This window comes from Notolepis coatsorum (assembly GCF_963971535.1).
Source record: "Notolepis coatsorum genome assembly, chromosome: 19".
Taxonomy (NCBI): domain Eukaryota; kingdom Metazoa; phylum Chordata; class Actinopteri; order Aulopiformes; family Paralepididae; genus Notolepis; species Notolepis coatsorum.
In genome coordinates, this window is record NC_140183.1 from 72617541 (window position 1) to 72639506 (window position 21966).

Below are 21966 nucleotides of genomic sequence, written 5' to 3' on the forward strand. Positions count from 1 at the left end.
TGCAAATTGGCCCATAACATTAAATGTATTGACATTCGCATTCACCTTGCACGGCGCAATTCTCACACTCTCAAAAACAAAATCTGTAATGCGCCCAAACTGCAGAGTTAAACGATGCTGGAGAATATTATGTGATATAGCTCGTATTGTCCACTTAGCCTAATAGCCATTTCCCAGACAAGAGACAACTGATTTGACACAGCTGCACTCACCACCTCGCCTGGACAAAGCCAATTATATATATTTTTCCAGACCGTTCCTGCCCACTTTAACCCCTGGTCACTGAGTGATCCAGGGGGCTTTTAGATGCTGTGTTGCTGGTGGGCGGTGCTTTGGGCATTCACCCCAAACATTTATTTGTATGTTATTTAACAAAAAACAATGCATTTTCACATAATTTTGGATCATTATCGTTACCCTATTCAGACTTTGATTAACAATATGATTTATTTAAACCTATAACCTATAAATTTGCAACATGCCCACCTTAACCTTGTTTTGGTGGCTGTACAATGACGTACCGCTTCCACTGCTGTGTGGCGTTATGGTGTGGATTCGTGGCGCCATCTACTGGGTAATAGTGGGGGAGCAGCCCTGCATGGGGAAGCAGAATTGTTCATAACAGTGGCGCGTGCCTAGTAATGAAACGGATGCACTGTTGCAAGCTATTTACCACCCAGGAGGCTGTGCATCCACAGCCAAATATTAACTAAAGCAGGATATGTGATATCATGCTGATAGTATGATACCAGACTAAAACGGGGTATAGGATATAATTTCGATAGCAGACTAAAACAGGGTATATATATCATGCTGATACCAGGCTAAAGCAGGATATGTGATGATATGCTGATACCAGGTTAAAACGGGGTATAGGATATTTTGATACCAGTCTAAAACAGAGTATAGATATCATGCTGATACCAGACTAAAACAGTATAGATATCATGCTTATACCAGACTAAAACAGAGTATAGATATCATGCTGATACCAGACTAAAACAGGGTATAGATATCATGCTGATACCAGGCTAAAACAGGGTATAGATATCATGCTGATACCAGACTAAAACAGAGTATAGATATCATGCTGATACCAGACTAAAACAGGGTATAGATATCATGCTGATACCAGGCTAAAACAGTATAGATATCATGCTGATACCAGACTAAAACAGAGTATAGATATCATGCTGATACCAGACTAAAACAGGGTATAGATATCATGCTGATACCAGGCTAAAACAGGGTATAGATATCATGCTGATACCAAACTAAAACAGGGTATAGATATCGTGCTGATACCAGGCTAAAACAGAGTATAGATATCGTGCTGATACCAGGCTAAAACAGAGTATAGATATCGTGCTGATACCAGGCTAAAACAGGGTATAGATATCATGCTGATACCAGGCTAAAACAGAGTATAGATATCATGCTGATACCAGGCTAAAACAGAGTATAGATATCATGCTGATACCAGGCTAAAACGGAGTATACCGGTAGATATCATGCTGATACCAGACTAAAACAGAGTATAGATATCATGCTGATACCAGGCTAAAACAGAGTATAGATATCGTGCTGATACCAGGCTAAAACAGGGTATAGATATCATGCTGATACCAAACTAAAACAGGGTATAGATATCATGCTGATACCAGGCTACAACAGAGTATGGGATATCATGCTGATACCAGGCTAAAACAGAGTATAGATATAATGCTGATACCAGGCTAAAACAGAGTATAGATATCATGCTGATACCAGGCTAAAACGGAGTATAGATATCATGCTGATACCAGACTAAAACAGTATAGATATCATGCTGATACCAGACTAAAACAGTATATATATATCATGCTGATACCAGGCTAAAACAGAGTATAGATATCATGCTGATACCAGGCTAAAACAGAGTATAGATATCATGCTGATACCAGACTAAAACAGAGTATAGATATCATGCTGATACCAGGCTAAAACAGAGTATAGATATGCTGATACCAGGCTACAACAGAGTATAGATATCATGCTGATACCAGGCTACAACAGAGTATGGGATATCATGCTGATACCAGGCTAAAACAGAGTATGGGTATCAGAGAATTCAATATCAAAAGCCATGTGTAACATGTAAGAAAAGTGACTTGATTCTGCACGTGAGGCGTGTCAGATCTCTCTAATAGAGAAAGTATTTCTCAATCACTTGTCTAGTGACGCATCTATAAGCACACAACCGTTTAGCCAGCTTGTTGTACTTATGACAAAGATATCTGTAAAGAAGTGTGTGTGTGTGGGGGGGGGGGGGTTCATTCAGAGTTGGCAAACCTTGAAGCCTAATATTCCCCTTTTGTTAGATAACTGTCACAAGCTCATAGGGAGTTGAAAGATGAGTGTCCTGCTTGACTAGAAACACCAGATGAATACTGATTGAAATTGTGGATAAAGGGATACTTCCTGTAGAAGTACTGCGACTCTTAACATTCTCTGTTAAGTCTGTCCTTTTTCCCTCTTGATGTTAACTTATCCGTCTCCTTATCTCCGTCTTCCAGTCAGAGCCTGGTGAACCTCTTTGTTACTGGCCACGCCGTCTCTAATGTCTGGGATGGAGACAGAGAGTGCTCCGGCATGAGTAAGTCCTTTCTCTCTCTCCCTCTATATCTCTCTCTCTATCCCCCCTCTCCCTCTCTCTCCCTCTATTCTCTCTCACACTCTCCCTCTATCCCCCTTCTCTATCTCTCTCCCCCTCTCCTCTCTTTCTCTCTCTCTCTCTACTAACATTTGTATTGTATTTTACTAGTATACACTCTGCTACTAAGGAATCTACCTTGCCTATAGTATTACCTACTATGCTAATATGCACTCAAAACTGTAGCACTCAAGTTCGACACTGTTTGACGAACAATATTACTTGCTCTCAGCTGCCAGAGTTGTACCCTTCCTGTCGACTTGTTGTACAGAACCTGTAAGTCGCTTTGTATAAAAGCATCAGCTAAATGACTGAATGTAAATGTAAAATGTCTCTATATCCCCTCTCACTCACTCACTCACTCACTCACTCACTCATTCTCTCTCTCTCTCTCTCTCTCTCTCTCTCTCTCTCTCTCTCTCACACACACACACTCTCTCTCTCTCTCTCTCTCTCTCTCTCTCTCTCTCTCTCTCTCTCTCTCTCTCTCTCTCACACACACTCTGAGTGGACCTATGACCACCAGAGGGCACTCATCTCCAACTATTAGATGAGCAGTATAATCAGCCTGTCATGTAAAACAAGGCACTTTGTGCTGCTGATTTCATACAGCATTAATTATTCTGTCTCTCTCCCTACTCTCTTTTGTTCTCTGCCCTTTCAGTATTACATGGTATTCACAAACAGGCATCAGTCGGCTTCCTTACCCTCATGGAGTCACTACGTTATTGCAAGGTACACACACGCATACACACGCATACACACACACATACACAAGGCCTCATGTACCTTGATAAAATGCTCTGCCACAATTTACTCAAAACACAAAATATGCATGCCAACTGTTTCCAGGTTCTTATTATAATCTGATCTTAAGTGGAAATGAGTTTGATAGTGAATCTAAAAAGCTCTCCGTACAATGTTTTGTCTATTTCGTCGTTGGTGTTGCCACAGTGGTCGGTACGACTAGGCTGCGGTGTGTGTTTCCGCGTCACCGTTTCTGGTCGTTATCCCACGACGAACGACAAGCTGCGAGAGAAATGGAAGCGCAAATAAACACGCACAAATAAACACACACAAATAAACTTGCTACTCGGGACTCTGGGGTGAGCGGTGACATTTACAACGGGAGAAAACACAAGCCACAGCGCTAGCTCCCGTGTGAAAATATGTGCTTGGAAGGCATAATCTCAACCGACTAACCCCAAGCACCACACTCACACACACACACACGCCCACACACACCTGCTGACCCCAATCACTTCAATCGTTTCCATGGTATTCCATGGCAAAATCGTTTTAGTTTTTTTACCCCTTCAGACATAAGAATTTGCCCAGGAAATATGATTGAAATAATAACCCAACATTATTCATTATGAATCAACATCCCATCAGTTCTTCTCAAACAAGGATGTTTAGAACTTTCAGAAAACTGTACGTTAACTGTGTCTCCCTCTCCGTGCTCGAGGTGACATCTGGCTTGGGCAGAGTGCAGGCTACCCTGGCTCCAGTGTTTTCATTAACCCCTTAAATCCTTCCACTTCCACATTATCGACAGCCCTCTTGTCTCGAGCCATGAACGAGACGACGGCATCGCTTAGGACTTTCTTTCCGCTCTCTGTAATGGACTCTATCATCATAGAGTCGAGTGTTTTTTGTGAGACGCCGGTGGTTGATGTGGATAAAACGTCCGCTTTCAGTTGATGCAGCTAATAGCAAAGGGAACTGGAGGACTTTTAGACGGGTCAAAGGCGTATTTCCGGTCCTCTTGAGTGGTGGAGACTAAATGTGGACCTTTATCCATGGCTGGCAACTGTAGCCACCCGCTTGCTTTGCATCCCTGCCGCTTCAACCTTTTCAGAGTGCATTTTTTCTAAAGCTGGCTTTATTGTAAGAAAAAACGAGAAATTCCCTGTCCCACAATCTCTGTCAGACTGTCACACAACCTGAAGCGGGTTGAGCCTCATCATTAAAACTCCAGGTATATTAGTTTGTGTTGAGGCTTAGACCACAGATGCTATTTCCACGTTTTCACTTTGATTGGATATGGTTGTTCATTTAGTTTGATCAATGCACAAATTGCACACTTAAACTGGAAGCACAATTTTATTTATTGCTTTTTTTCACATGTATTTATTGTGCTTTTATTAATCCTCTAATGACTTACACTGTCTTTTTGGTCATGTTAATCCTAAGGCATCAGAAGCAATTCCGTTAATTATTTTAAGATAGCATGTAAAGGTCTACACAGACAAAGCCAAAGGCCTTCTTTATTTTTCTTTTCATGAGAAACCGGTTTCTATTTAGCTCTTTTGTTCGACAATAAGCCAATTTATTTAGTGGATTAGCCTACGGCTGTCATCAAATTCAAGTATTTTTTATTTAATGTATTTTATTTCTTGGCATAGGCTGCACATTTCATTTTCATTATGCCTATGAGCAGTTTCATTTTTATAGGCTAAGGGCAAGGCTGTAATTTATTTAATTATTGCACGTTTTGTAGTTATTTAAATGTAAACTGTTAGGCCTTTCACACCGGCCGGGTGCCTGAGCCGGTTCCCGAACGTAATCTCGAACCGGCCGGCGCGTTCACACCGGGAATAATTGGTTCGGAACATGAAAAATCGGTGCTCAGTGTTTTCTTAGAGGGCTGAACTAAAGCCTCCGTCATGTTCCAAACAAATTATTCCCGGTGTGAACGCGCCGGCCGGTTCGAGATTACGTTCGGGAACCGGCACGGAGCCCGGCCGGTGTGAGAAAGTCCGATTTTGCCTTTGTCTTTCAATAGAATAATAATTACAATAATAAATCCTAATGATTGCATGTGATAAAGATATAGTTAATTAATAATAACGGCAAGTTTTCTTAACAGCCCCCTGTTGTCACAAAGCTTTGAATACTTGGTCTTCGGTGCTGGTATTCAGGACAGCCCTGACACACGCATGCTTATCCACCAAAATAGGGTGTGAAAGACACTGGAAAATATGTGTGATACACATTTCATCCTTAAAAAAAAACTAAAGAACTTGGCCTTGTGGGTGTTGAGTGCCGAAATAGGTGAATGAATGAATGAATGAAAACTTTATTTAACAGATTGCAGAATGGGTACAATACAGTACGGCTCAATACATACAATTGTTAAGGGGATGCAGACCTGAGAAAGACGTTTGTCTTGTTTCCATCAGGGTCCCCCATTTTCAATTCATATAGACATTTATGACATACACAACATACATGACATTTATGGCATAGGGACATATAGGTATTTAGTACTGATACATTTGTGACATAGGCGGTATTCAAATATACAGTACTGTTACCCCTAGATCCTGACAGAGTATATACATATGATGGGGAGGGGACTGTACATTAGGAGGGGGTGGGTGGGTGGGAGGGAAATATACATACGGCGGGGAGGGAATATATACATGCGGTGGGGAGGAGACTGTCTATTAGGAGGTGGTGGGGGTTGTATACACAGAGAAAAGCCTAAATAAGAACTGGAACACGTCAATAGTCTTGAGCCAGCAGCTATGACATGCTAATAGAGAGTAGATGGTTGCCAAAATAACTCCGTTTGAGAAGGCTGTGGAGGATGATGTATGAGTGTATCTCTGTTGTCCATAAAACGTTCTCACAACTTAACCCATTTAGACGGGTTATATAACGCCTGCTAATAATGCATTATATAGCCTGCATATAGAGATAAATGTGTTTCCCGGTTTCAATTGGTTAAAAGAGTTGTTATTCTCAAGTCGATTGGGGGAAGTAACACACACCAAACTATAGTTCATGAGGCGCTCATCGCCGCGCTTCGACTCCCGTCGAGATCTTCCACGCCATGCCATATATCAGGATGCTTTCGACACGGGCCCTGAAGAAACACATCTTGGTAGGAGGAGTTTGTTACATGCATTCCATGCTTGTCCCTTCCTAGAAAGAAAATCCTTTCTAACCCAAGATATTTGAAGTCATCAACCTCCTTGATGTGTGTTGGATTCATCGATCTGGATGGATGAGTAGGGTCCCTGTTGACAACCATGCAGTTCAGTTTCTCTGAGCTTCCTCTAATGAGATGGGAGGTTGCCGAGCAGATGTTATACGCTCCGCGATTAAGGCGACATCATCCGCATAGTCGAGGTCAGGTAACCGTTTCTGACCCTTGACAACAACCAGATCGTCAACCAGATGCTGATTACCAGCTAGAGTATCTTAAGAGAGTGAAGTCACACGTTTTGTGTCATATGCAGTCGTTTTTATTTGACCCAACGTTTCGGCAAGATGCTTAACTGATTGATCCCTGTGTGCGTTTCAAGTGACGACATGGGTTTAAAACGGGTTTGATGGCTCAGAAGACCCTGACACTTAAAGGAAAAAGCCAACATTTTGGGAAATTCGCTTATTTGCCATCTTCCCTGGAGTTAGACAAGAAGATACATACCTTTGTTGTCTCTGTGCGTGCGTTAGGCTTAGGGAACGCCCGCTCCGTTAGCTTAGCTTCATCACTGGAAGTGGGTCAGACTTGTACCCTCAAGTTCCCTACAGTCACGAAAGGATCCGAACCGATTGAAGTTTATGGATACCATGACTTAAAATCCTCTTACATTGACGATTAAAAGCCTCCCCAATTTAGAAAACTGTATTCCCATGGCTGGTGTTGATATGCTGCTACTGTAGCTAACGAAAACCAACAACCGGACCCTCAAGCAGATAACGAGGGTAATAACTTCCGGTCGGGGGGTTCCAAAATAAAAGAGCGATGTATATTGCAGCGGAAATACGTTTATTTTGTACATTATCTAACGTTAACACAAACCTAAACTAACATTACAACTAACCTAAAGTTAGTTTAGGTTCGTGTTAACGTTAGATAATGTACAAAATAAACGTATTTCCGCTGCTATATACTAGGGTGACCATATTTTGATTTCCAAAAAAGAGGACATGTCCCCCCAGCCTCGAGATACTTAATGATACTCAGGCATGCGTTGCTCATGGGACGACTGGTTGCACTATGTTTTAATGACGCGCGTGCGCACGCTCCCGCGCATGCGCATAGATGTTCCCTCGCATAGCACAGACTAAAGACAGTGCCTAATTTCCTCTACGAATGGAATGTAACACATTTCATTCACAAGTTTTGTGTGAATGTATCTGAGAACGTATTTGAACACACCTGACGACCGGCCATATTGTTATGCAAAGTAGTACTTAGCGAGTTGGCTCATCAGTCGAGTGCAGCACATTCCTGTGTGCACATCCGTGCATGTGCGTGCTTCTGCTCACAGACTGGTTGCACGGTGTGCAACCCCCGTCCCATGAGCAACGCATGCCTGATGATACTCAACGTTTACTCAAAGATGCATTATTGTTTTAATATATTTAAAGTATGCCTCCTCTCTATGGATATACAAGTATTATTTTACTGTATATAACACAACAATATCTCTCTATAACCAAAGACACACCAAACCAAAGTTACTCAAACAATCAGCATGCTTGATTATGCCTAGACAAATCTCAATGGCACAATAATAACTTAAAAATCAACCTGTAACAAAATAATAGCTCTGTTTTCAAGTCTTACTGGACAAAAATAAATAACAAAATATATGAAATAATAGAAAATAGAAAATCCAGTTAACAAATATATTTTTCAGACAAATCGTTTTTTTCTTGCCATGTTTCAATGAGATATTGTGCAATGGTTTCTGCTGTCTCATTTGATGTATTTAACCTCGATTCATTTTGTTTGCATGCCCACCCCTCTTCCAGTCAAAGTACTGTATTATGATTGGGAATATTTTCACTGCTCCGTGGTTTGATTTGAGTGCTTCATGTGCGACATCAATCGAGTCGAGTGGGGCGCTATAACAATTGGCTTCGGATTTAGTGCGCGCACTACTGAACTTTTTGGCAGTGTCAGTCTGGAAATGCCTTTTTTAGCAAGGCACTTGTGCAATCCATAGATTGTGATGTTTCAGAGTATGAAATGCAAACGCACCCTCCATCCGCTGCATTTACTTTACAGCATCCTCTGTTTTCCAGTACATTCTTTGGCATTGTGAACGTGAGCTGCGGTGCGCTCTGTCCCCTCTGCGTGTATCCTTTCTCTTCCTCTGTTTGTGAGCGTAGTTGTAGAGCCGCCCACAAAGCTTCTCAGGGATTACGTCACACACGCAACAGATTACCGTAGTATTCTGTGCAATGCGCCAGTCAATTTAAGTATATGCAAACGGTCCGTGAAAGCCGGACATTATCATGAATTTATAAACCCCCCCCCGGACGGCCCGGACAGGGCGTGAAAAGAGGACATGTCCGGGCAAAAGAGGACGTTTGGTCACCCTACTACCGGTATATACATCTCTCTTTTATTTTGGAACCCCCCGACCGGAAGTTATTACCCTCGTTATCTGCTTGAGGGTCCGGTTGTTGGTTTTCGTTAGCTACAGTAGCAGCATATCAACACCAGCCATGGAAATACTGTTTTCTAAATTGGGGAGGCTTTTAATCATCAAGGTAAGAGGATTTTAAGTCATGGTATCCATAAACTTCAATCGGTTCGGATACTTTCGTGACTGTAGGGAACTTGAGGGTACAAGTCTGACCCACTTCCAGTGATGAAGCTAACGGAGCGAGCGTTCCCTAGGGCATAACAAAAAATATTGTTTGTTTCCGGTTGCCGACCGACCCTGCCGATTTAGGTGCGACCCAATATATTTTATGAGTTTTTTTTTTAAAAAGAAATACAATTTTTTTTTTTTTTTTTTTTTTTTATAAATAAAGTTTCATAGAAATCTTAGTCAAACCTTTAGTATTATGGATATTAAACATGCTGGCAGAGTACATGCATCCATGTTGTTGTGAACATTTTAATTAAATAAAGAAATTCCCTATCCATAGTCGCCATGGGAAAGAATAAAATAAAATAAATTCCCTACCTACCCATGCCTTAACTGACAACCAACAGGAAACAAACAATAATTTTTTTTTATGCCTAAGCCTAACGCACGCACAGAGACAACAAAGGTATGTATCTTCTTGTCTAACTCCAGGGAAGATGGCAAATAAGCTAATTTCCCAAAATGTTGGCGTTTTCCTTTAAGTCAACACATAGAGGACCGTGATAAGGTTTTCACACGGTTTAATATGAGGAGAGAGAGAGAGAGAGACTCACTCTCTTGGTGTGTATGTATTGATATACAGCCTGTTTGTGTGTCTTGTTGTACTGCTGGTTTATTGTGTCAGTACAGAGACGTGATAGTAGCTGCTGTGGATATGATGACGAGTGGTTCAGTAGAGCAGGTGACTCATTACAGCAGGTACTGATGAAGAGCAGCTGTAGACCAGCACAGTCATCAGCAGTAGGCACGTTGTTACTGAGTCAGTCCAGTTAAGGTAGAAGGTCGCATTCTCTAGTCTAGATAGACTTTGTTCAAATATTGATGCTCAACTGTACTCGCCTCCGAGCGCCCTTTTGTTAAGCTTCAGTTAAACAGTTTGTGATTGATGATGCAAACAGTGGAAAATAGACATTTCACCGTGTGCTAATTCTTTGTGTGTGTGTGTGTCTTTTTAGGTCGGTGCGTTCCTGAAATCTCCAAAGTTCCCTATTTGGATCCTTGGCAGCGAAACTCATCTCTCTGTGTTCTTCGCCAAGGTGAGTTTGATACACCCATCCATAAGTACACACGCATATGCATGTCTATGCACGCACACACACACACACACACACATACTGTATATATATATATATATATATATATATACACACACACACACACACACACTCTCACTGTGTGTAATATAAACCAGTCTCCCCAGCAGGTTATGAAAAGCAGGAGAAGGAATGTGTTCTTTAACAGATTTTACAGGTCAGATATCAGTGGAGTGGGAATAGAGAGGGGCAGAAAGACAGAATAAAAAAAGAGCGAGAGAGAGCACAGTAGTTTGGTCATATATGGCTGCTGCTGGATTCTTGGCGTCTCACCTATAAAGCATGCGCCAAGTAGAACATAGCACACACACACACTTAAACTCTCACTCCCTCATACACAAACATCCACACTCTTACTAACAGTATTTTCTGGTTGGTCAAACAGTGTTTTTAAAGGGGAAGTTGTTGACAGAATCCGGCTATAGGGCGACAATAATGTGGTCAAGAGGCATGGTTTCTATCTTTAGCCTTTTAAGCTGCATGGTTTATTCATTCACATGGTATGAGCAGCAGCACATGAGCTCTCCTCTCACTGAGAGGCTGGTGGAGAAAGAGGTAGAGGGGGAGGAGACATCTCTATTTATACTCGCCACCTGGTGGTATCTGGAGTGGCTCCGCCTAGAGTGCCCTCTAGTGGAAACAGTTATATATGCAGTTAGACAGTTACTAACAATCCTACATAGAACCTCTTAGGGCTGGGCGATATAACGATAAATATCGCGATATATTTTAACACTTTGGTTGCCTTGGGTTAAATTAATGATATACCATAGGTTGCCGGCTCTATTTGTCTATGGAGAAGTACCCCTTCTTTGCATGGCTATAACTTTTTAAATTCTATTGCTACATTGCCATTATTAGGGCCCATTCAAAGTCCTATATGTATTGTTCATTGTGTAGCAACGTTAAACTTTTTCATTCACATATTCATAGTAAAGTATGGTCTAATGTATAAGTATGTTTTCATCTCTTTCTGCAGCTTTCTCCAGAACGTGATCTATAGCCCCAAATGCATTATATTGATGATGCAATACAGTTTTATGGCAATCAGCGCGATATAAAAAATTCCAACTAGACGTACTTCTAGAAGTTACTACACGTCATCTGATGTTGACCGGATGGGCTAGGGGGCGTTTATAATTCCGTGGGCAGCGTTATACCAATCATCTAATGTGGGTCAAATGTTGATAATAGCAGTTAGTATCGAAGACGGTAACGTTACACGCTGAAACTCACCCCAGTCTCCGCGCGCCGTTGGGCGATCATCGTCGAGTTGAAATCTTATCATTATGGGATGTAAATTTACCCGGTCCATCTCCAGCTTGTATAATGGTATATACGTCCAAATCATGTTGTTTATCGAGTTATTGGCAATCGATCACTGTGTAGTGTGACGAGCCAGAGTCGCGGGACCTATAGCGAGCGCCGGAAGTACTACGGTCGTCTAGGACAACCTCTATTCAACATCCTGTTTGGCGATTGCGCCGATCGGCCACCAGATGGCGCTCCTGAACCGCCAGAGAGCTCAGTGGGTCCTGCTGGTGGATCTCAGGCCAGCGGAGGGGACATATGAATCCGATCGCAGATTTTTGAAATATTGATATAAGGACGCTGTACAGCGTCCCCCGGCAACTTGAGCATGGCCAGCAATGACGTGAAAAGACGTTTCATGGCAGTCAAAGTGTTAATAATCGATATCGAATTTTTTTTTTCTTTCTTTTGTGACCTGCAACAGGGCAGTTTTAAAACCAGAGACAGTGGACAGACTTGTCTTTCTTGCCTGCAACTTAAAGTAATGGCTTTGCTTGTCCAAATGACAATACTGACCAAATTGAGATTTATTTTTCTCTTGTCCATTTATTTTGTTTGCTTTCTAATTTAAAATACAGTTTGAAACCGTCTGTACACAGTAGGCTATGTGTGCTAGCAGAACTAGACTCCAGTCACGAGTCACGGTGCACATGTGCGGTGGTTTGTCCACCAAAAAAGCGCCAAAAGATCGAAAATAAACTAGCAGAGCCAGAACTGTTCAACTCCCCTGGAGCCACAGCCAGCAGAGAAGCCCGTTTACTTTCGCTTTTAAACCAGCTGCAGCCTGAGAACTGGAGTGTGAGGGGATGTAACACTAAAGATGGCGGCAATGACAAAGAATTGCTGCAAAATAAACATACATCTGTTGTTAAAAAAAGAAAAAGAAAAAAATTAATACTTATAACAATTCGATAATTATCGATATCGAGAAATATGATAACATTATCATATCGTTATCGCGATATGATTTTTTTCCATATCGCCCAGCCCTAGAACCTCTAACTTCAACACTCCCACTTAGGGTTGTATTAGCATACTGGATGACTTCTCCGAAAAACATTTTACAAAGGAAATAATATAATCCAAAACATCAATAGAGTATGGCAGTCAATATTTACACATTAAACATGACCTCTGCAAATCTGTTCAATTTCAATTTGGAACAGGTTTCCTCATAGTGTCTGCTACCCTGTCGTCCGTTTGGACAATAAATCAGTGTCATTCTTTCTTCTCTGATGACAGATCTGATGAGATGATATTTTATATCGACATGTTTACATCTATGTCGGCACACTGGGTTCCTAGCAATCACAATGGTTCCCTGGTTGCCCTCATAAACAACAGTCTTCATATATACATAGGTGTTCACCATTTTTAAATTATGTTAACAAAACGCCCCTCATCTTCAAAAACACAGTATTCGGTATAGAGGATACATTCCAACTATCTACTACATAATGGGCAATATATTCATAATGTTATCTCAATCACTTCGAGCAATTGTTCTAGATAAACACATTTTAAAGTATATTATTATATACTTATTGGTATGTGTCTTGTAAGCCCATATGGGCTGGGCATACACCTGTATGTAAGACACAAAAATAAAAAACATCAAATCAAATCGGTCATAGCTAGAAACATATACTTGGCTTCACAGGCTGATAGTATCACTGTGGGCTTTAAGCTCTAAACCCTTGCTGCCCTTTCTGAAACACAGCTGTTCGTCTGCTGCACCTCTGGGGTAACGAAAAACATGTTTTTGACGTAGTTCAATGCTTCTCTGTGGGGTCAGCAAAATACTGTGAAAATGTTTTACTCACTACAAAACATAGGTCAGGGCGAGTACAGGTTGTCTAACAAATGAGGCTACCCGCAGCTTTTATATACACCTCTTACATCAGTCAAAACATCTCAGGATCTTTTCCACATAATTAAATCATTTAGAATATGGTAAGTCATCCACCTCTGTATTTAAACATGGGACCCATCTCAGTATTTAAACATGGAATTAAACATAGGATCCATTTCAGTATTTAAACATGGATTCTACTCAGGTATTTAAACCTGGATTCTGCTCCTCCCGTATTTAAACCTGGAGTATCCTCCTCCTGCATTTAAGCAGTGTAGCCACCCTCCTTCAGTATTTAAACATGGAGTACCCTCCTTCAGCATTTAAGCAATTAGCTACGAACCATACTTTGTATTTGTTGTGGCCTTCAATACCCTCCTGGATTGAATACACCCATTTCCCTCCCACTGTCTGTCTGGCCTCTGGTAACTTGGCTGGAGCAACGTGTGGTTGTCCTCTAGGGACCTCATCTCCCCATCTCTTGCTCTCTCCCATTTACTTGATTCGGGGGACACTGTGGCCTCTTTAAAGGTCAGGGGTACCCCACTGACTACCCTGTAGCCGTAATCAATGGTGGTGGGTGTACTGTCCTCCTCGTCACTCCCTTTCCGGGCATAGTCTGTCAGATACTTTGGTGGTTTGTGTTCCCTTGAGGGATACCTCCCACTGCTTGGGGCACTTGACGTCACCCTCGGGTGCTCCTCGTCATCGCCCTCTGGGGCTGTCTCTGTTTCTACACACCTTACTCTGGAGTCCAGCTCTGGCTCCTCTGTCTGTGTCTCGCTCTCACATGTTGTCTTTGTGACAAACTTGACTAGCATGTGTTTCTGCACTCTCCCTTTAACGGGATGATAAACTAGGAAAGCAGGGCTTCCCTTGTCATGCCCTACAAAGAGTCTTTTTACACATCTGGACTCAGGCCTTCCCCTGCCCTGCAGATATGCATAACACACTGATCCAAATCAGTGCATTCTAGCTAGATTGATTACACTTCTTTCCTGTCAGTGCTGTATACGGAGTGGTGCCCGTGTGCTTATTAAAGCACCTGTTTCTGGTGTAAGCGGCTTCTTGCACCGCATAATGCCATAGGCTCTTAGGTAAGTTACTGTCTACTAGCTTACACCTAGCCATTTCGAAAAGGGTGCGCCATTTCCTCTCTGCCACTCCGTTCTGGTGTGGGGGATATGGACATGACGTCTTGTGTCTTATCTTGTACCTTCTCAACAGTGATTGGAACTCTCCGTTTGTGAACTCAGTTTCGTTGTCGGACCTCAAGCATCCTACGTTACAATAAGGGGCTACGTCTGCCAGGAATTTCTCCGTGGCCTGGAGTGTGTCACTCTTTGCTTTGAGAAAGTAAACAAACACTGCTCCTGTGCACACATCTGTAAACGACTGTACATATCTAAAGCCTCCTATGGACTCGTTGCTTACTGGACCGGCTAGGTCCGTGTTAACTAGTGCAAGTGGTACCTTTACTTTTTCTGTGGGATTTCTGTTTCTCGATTGAGTAAACTTCCCCGTTTTGCACACTACACATTTTTTGTCGGGTCTATGCTTTTCACCTTCAATGTGCATGCCTTCTGTCACTGCTTGCAGTTTCAGTAAATCCTCGTAATTACAATGACCCATAATCTCGTGCCATGTCTGAATATCGTGACTGGCTGTCACGCTACACATATCATTATTATCATTACACTCTGTTTGCAGATAATACACTCTGGTACATCTTTATGTCAAACCGTGTACATCTTTATGTCAAACCGTGTACCGTCAGGTTCTACAAGACATTTTTTACCTTTATCGAAGAATACCTTGGCACCGCTTGCAGTAGCAGCTATTACAGAGAATAGTCCTTGTGGGAGCGATGGTACGTAGAGAGTGTTCTTTAACGTCACTGTACGCCGGCGCCCCCCACTGTCCGTGAGGCATACCTGTGCGTCTCCTCTCTCTTGCGCCAACCCGTAGGTGCGCTTCCCGTCTGCCAGCTCCATGCTGTGCCTCTCCGGGTGGAAAGTGTTGTCAAAGTTCTTGAACCGACTCCTGTCGATGATGACATGGGACGACGCACCTGTGTCCACGGTCGGTCCCTTCCTCTGGGCCCGCTGTAGCTGTGCCGGCCTGGCGATGCACGCTGTCCGCGCCCCCGAAAGCGAAGTCTTCTTGTCCCGTTATTCTCCGGGCGTCGTCTCGATCCGTCTCAAGTCGACCGTCGCTGCCATCGTGTCCGCGGCCGCCATCTTGTCCGTAGCCGCCGTCTCGTCCATAGCCGTCATCTTGTCCATGCGCGTATCGCGCGCTCTGGTCGTGTTTCTTTATGCACGCTCTGTCTGTGTGCCCCGTGGATTTGCAGAAGCTACACCAGACAGACTTTGTGCAGTCGTCTCTCAGATGGCCTTTCTCTCCGCACGCCCGTTCCGCCAGTTCCGCCGTGGTCCTGGTCCTCTCCCGTCGCTCGGCGGCACCCTCTCTCCCGCCTCTGCGGCGGGTGGGTATCTTCTGAGGCCTCGAAGTTTCTTAACTTGGCCTTGAACTGTCCCAGCGTCATGTCCGCTGAACCGTGTGTTACCAGGAGTGTGAACGGTTTGTACAGCTCCGGTAGTCCCCTCATCACCATCATTAGCCCATCGCTTGGTGCTTCTCCTGCACTCTTCAATGCCGTCATGGACTGCTCAGCTCTGATGACGTATTCGGTCACCGTCTCGGTGTGCCCTTCCTCAGTCCCGTTAGTGTTATGTAGAGGGCCACGACTCTGGGTCTTCCTCGCCCGATGTAATGCTCTCTCAACACCTCCAGGCTTTCTCGGCCTTTGTCTTTAGTGTCGCGGAATATCAACCCCAAGCTGGTGTCGTCGAGCTGTGGCGCTAACTCGGAGTACGCGTCTGCGTTATGCTGGTCGTCCAGGGCTTGCTCTTCCGCCGTCAGGTCTCCCGTGGGGGCTGTCAAGATCTTCGCCTTCAGTCCCGCACCATGCATGCAGCATAACATGCGCTCTTCCCAGAGCTCGTAGTCCTCTGCTTTTCCATTGAATGAGGGCCATTTGCTCCTTCCCTTGGTCGCCATCCTCTTGGTTGATGGTAGGCGTAGCTTTAGCTCTTGTTGGCCTAGCGTCTAGCCACGCGGTGCTCCCGGTGCTAACCTAGCCTATACTTTAGCTAAGCTTGCTACCCTTATTATTTCGCCCCGGTGTTATCTGGGCCCATAACCTGTTGACAGAATCCAGCTATAGGGCGACAATAATGTGGTCAAGAGGCATGGTTTCTATCTTTAGCCTTTAAGCGGCGTGGTTTATTCATTCACATGGCAGAGCAGCAGCACATGAGCTCTCCTCTCACTGAGAGGCTGGTGGAGAAAGAGGTAGAGGGGGAGGAGACATCTCTATTTATACTCGCCACCTGGTGGTAGCTTGAGTGGCTCTGCCTAGAGCGCCCTCTAGTGGAAACAGTTATATATGCAGTTAGACAGTTACTAACAATCCTACATAGAACCTCTAACTTCAACAGAAGTTCATCCAGGGCGGCTAGGTGGTGTAGTGGGCAAGGCACTCGCCACCAGTGTGGAGACGCTAGGATTCGCGTGTTCGAATCCAGCTCTCCACATTGTTTTCAGTTTAGCTGGTCGTCCGCAGTAATACACATTGGCCGTATTACGGGGAGGGAAAACTGAAGGGTGGGGATCGAACGTTGTGAACAAGCGACTCCTACAAGTCGGTTGGTGCGCCTGCGCAGTAGAATCAGGAAGTGTCGGGGGCAGCGTGAGCCTCCCACGCGTTACTCCTCGCCACTGAGAGATCGAGCTGCGCAGGTGAAAAGATGCGACTGCTGTTACCTCAAGTACCGGAGGGGACTTGTGCTATGTATGACTTAGTCCATATTGCAGCCGGCTTGTGGGAGGCAAGAAACAGCGTTCGTGACAGGGGAGGGTTGAATTGGATGATACGAAATTGGGATGGGAGAAAATATAGAAAAATGGGAGAAAAAGTGGATAAAAAAAAAAAAACAGAAGTTCATCCAAATAAAAAATAAAAACATATTCCTGGAGTGCCATCTATCCATCCAGATGGTTTCGGTGAGACTTGCCCAGGTCTGGGCTTTTCAGCCGTAGAGACGTCTGCCATCACTCCAATACAATGGAGGTAAAGTAGCATTAAATTAAAAGAACTCCACAGCGACGTCTCTTCCCAGAAATAATTACATGGTTACTCGCGAAGTACACCCACCGTGCGGGAGAGTACTGGTATGTTTCCTCCTGCATAGATGGAAGACATTTGGTGTGCACACTTAGGTACAAAGCAGTTCTCGATTACAGCGAGGTCTGTGGATTATTGTGAGTAACCATGTCATTGTTTCTGGAAGGATACGTTGCTGTTGAGTTGTAGCAGTCCCAGTCTCACTGGAAATAAAGGACTAGACCAGCTGCACCTGCGCCAATTAACCTCCCTGCTGCTTTAGCCTCTCCAGACTGCGGCTGAACCACCCCCTTCCTCCCACAAATGCTATTTAGCTCCATTGTACTGGGCTGACGGCAGAGATCTCTACTGCTGAGAACCTCGAACCTCGTCATGGATAGATGCTACTCTGGGGAAGAGGGAAAATATGTCTGCCCCTTTTTTAAGGGAGTTTATGCAGGGTTCAGAGAGTTATTACGGTGTCATTAACCTCTTGAGCCCTAGCCCTATTTTCTGAAAATCCGCCAAAAAATACATACCTAAGTAAATGGAAGATTGCTCCACTTCTACAAGGCCCATTTGCATGTTCTTGGTATCTAGGGACATCTAGGGATCTCAGGTAATGTATTCCCAGTGTCAGAAATAGTGTGTCTGTTGAGTAAATTGTAAGGCTGTCAAAGTTAACGCGATATTAACGCGTTATCGCCCGATTCTATTAATGCCACTATTTTTTTACTCAAGATTAACTAAAAAATGTTTTTTTTTTTTTTTTTTTTTACTAGACTTCACTCAGGTGTATTATTGATGCTCTCATTGATACTATGTTTGTTTCTGAAGTGTGTGTGTGTGTGTGTGTGTGTGTGTGTGTGTGTGATATAGAGAGAGAGGGGGGTGAGAGAGATGAGGAAGGGGCAAGTGAGAAGGAGACCTGGGAGAGTGTGTGTGTGAGAGAGCGAGGGGGGGGGGGGTGAATAATCAGCCCTTGTGTGGGTGAATGTAACAAGTTCCTAACGTTTTCTTTCCCCTATTATTTCATGCACACTTTATTCATTGTTTTAAATTATTATTTTCTTAAGTTATTTTGTGCATCACTCTGTTTTGAATTTGATGCAAATTTGCAATGCATGAGGGTCATCCTTTTGTGTTAAATGGCTGCATGAAGCAAGCATTTGTTGACTCGCATGTTGATAAGAGTATTAAAACTTGGAACTTGAAAAAGATCCATTTAAGGTAAAAAATAAATAAAAAATTAAAATGCTATTAATCGCGAGTTAACTATGGACAATCATGCGATTAATCGAGTTAAATATTTTAATCGTTTGACAGCACTAGTAAATTGTAATGAACCAAAGGAGAATATAAATAAAAAAAACTTAATTTTTTTTTCTTTATCTTTGACAGTGAATAACACCATGCATAAAATGACCACACATGAGAAACTGCCACTGAGCTCATTGAGATCACATGTACAGAATTATCTAAGCAAATGAATAAAGGGAAGATTATTAAAGAGAAGGTTTTGTAGTAGGGGTGGAACGGTTCACAAAATCTACTGTTCGGTTCGTATCACGGTTTTGGTGTGGCGGTTTTCGGTTCGGTTCGGTATACATTGTTTTTTATTTAAAAAAAATTTAACACTCAAAAATACCATACATCAGCATAAAATATATAGCCTAAAAATAATCCAACTTTTCAGTTATTCTCAAGGACGTAGTCATGCAAAAACTGAAAGAATGAGGCAGTTTGACATCAGGCACATTATTTTGACAGTGACGGTTAGAGCTAGGAGAGAGAGGAGAGGCATTACTGATTTAAACATGCTTCTCATTTATTTGGTAAAAAAGAAAAGGTTTACCTTTAATGTTTGGCACACAAAGCTCGAACTGATTGAAAAATATAGGCAACATTTGTCAAAGTATTAACTTAGTGCAAACAAACAAAATAATTAAACCTTTTCTATTTTTGTGGCCACATTATAGACAAAGGCCATCAACATCAAAGTATGCATTATGCTCAACCAGCACCAGACTTTCTTATCAAAAAGGAAAAGTCACTGTTATTTAAAATTAATTAATCTAATTGCATGAAACATTATGAAGTATTCTCTTATGCCGCTTTTCACTGCATGGTACCTAATCGACTCGACTCGCTTTTGCTTTTTGAGTGTCTTGCTAGCCGTATTTGAAGTGACGTCACACAAGGAACAGCATTTCCGTTAGCCGGTAATTACCGGTATTTGACCGGCAATCTGTTGAAGTCCGACATATTTAATCTCTCCGGTCTTAATGTCCGGTGAAAATAATTCCCTGAGTCTAAGCACAATTTGATTATTTGAATTGTATTAAAATAGGCTAAAATTAAATAGCCTATGCTATTTGTTTCATCGTTGCTTCTAATAATGACAACGACGTTGTCAGCGAGAGCTTAGTGCGAACTTTTGTGAAGCTGCAGAGCCGGAGCAGCAGCAGCACAATGCAGTACTCCAGCAGTACTCCAATTCAGCCATTTTCAATTCAATGTTGGGTGGGGGGCGCTGCTGTGCGGTCCCCAGAAAAGAGCCAATAACAGCTGAATCTGCTGCTCTGCATCGACATACTCTCGCAAATAAGTCATTGGGAGGTGGAGAGAGAGAGAGTCGTCACGCAAACCCACGATAATGTTGCCGTCTCTCTCTGTCAAATTTCTCAGTTCTTCGCTTGATATAATTAATACAAATGTCCAATATAACGGAATTCGTTAGCTCATAAAAATGTGATTATAACAGACTGTTGTTTATTAATGTCGGGCGACTGCCCACAGACACCTATTTGATTTAAAGTCGGCAGCAGCACGAGTCTCGGGACTTATTTTATTTGGAATATAATGACTTTATACGCAAAAGTAGCCTAGTTTTAAGTAAAAATATTATAAATCTACATGCCTTGATGATGTCATTCTTTTGTTTTGTTGTCATTCTTTTGCCTATCAATTGTTTTTAAGCTCAATAAACTCTGACCGGAATTTCTCTCATTTGACCGGTAGATTGAAATCTACCGGACACTGAGGCCGGCAACAATTTTTTCTAACGGAAACCCTGACAAGGAAGTAAATAGTCAACAGTAACACTGCGTTGGAAGGAGAAGCCCTGATGATATAATATAAACCAACAGCCAATAAATGTGGAGTTATCTTTGAACCTCTGTTGTCAAGCCTCGTCAATATACCCCCCCTTCCCCACTAATAAAACTTGTGTCCTGGAGTCACTTCGCTGTGAGCGTTTTCCACTGTTAGCTCACGGCTAACCCTAACGTTATAACCGAACAATACACACATGCCCCGAACCGCGGAGGTCATACCGAACGGTGTACGGTTTGAATGCGTACCGTAGATACATTACTGAATTCAGCCACCCGGACACATGCAATTTGAAATGTTATTATAGAATATCAGGCCTATAAATGACCTTATCAGGGGAGGAAATTAGGGCACTTTACTCGCCAAATGTGAGTATTTTTTATGTTTGGCGAGTGATTCATGAAGACCACTCGCCACACTGGCGAGCACTGCACAAGACCCGCGGACATATAATGTTTAATAAAAGTTCCCGCCGTACTGGCCAACCCACGAACATTTAGAATGTTTAATAAAAGTTCCTGCAGTACTGGCCAACCCGCGAACATATAGAATGTTTAATAAAAGTTCCCGCAGTACTGGCCAACCCGCGGACATATAGAATGTTTAATAAAAGTTCCCGCAGTACTGGCCATCAGTCAAGGGAGCACTCGCAAACGGATGACGTTAAACACAGCAGAAGATGGAAAACAGACAGACTGACCAACAGGGAACTGCATCCAACCCTAGTACAACCCTCGAGTATAAGTTACTATGGACACATTTAAATCACAGGTGTAATGTTAGTCTATTGGAACTGTACAGTAGTTGGCTTCTAGTTAGCGTTTTAGCTATAGCTGCTTGCTAGCCCCGTGTGCGTGTCTGTGTGTGCTCAAAGCAGCCAGCCCCATGTTAGCTAGGTGCATCTGTTATGACTATGTTTCCAAAAAAACACCGGACTACGACGTAAGGTTAGACATTTTATTTCATGCTCAAAAGCCCCTGACTTGCACATCGCAGTCACGAAAGGGGCTAGCTCAACCAGTGCACAACAGCACACCAACCCAACTGACGTTACCACAACACTTGACGGTACTTCACAGCACTGTCGTAAAGACCACCGTGCCATCTTAAAG

The 21966-nt window shown here is 43.0% G+C and overlaps 1 protein-coding gene across 3 annotated transcripts in view; it reads left to right on the top strand.

Annotated features, from left to right (window-relative positions):
- The window catches only part of mindy3 (MINDY lysine 48 deubiquitinase 3), a 99274-nt gene that overhangs the window by 24953 nt on the left and 52355 nt on the right, over positions 1 to 21966 (top strand). For all 3 annotated transcript variants that reach the window (XM_084335859.1, XM_084335858.1, XM_084335860.1), the window contains exons 9-11: positions 2556 to 2635; positions 3357 to 3427; positions 10272 to 10352. In XM_084335859.1, the coding sequence (XP_084191985.1) occupies positions 2556 to 2635; positions 3357 to 3427; positions 10272 to 10352 (232 nt within the window). The remainder of the gene's footprint in view (positions 1 to 2555; positions 2636 to 3356; positions 3428 to 10271; positions 10353 to 21966) is intronic.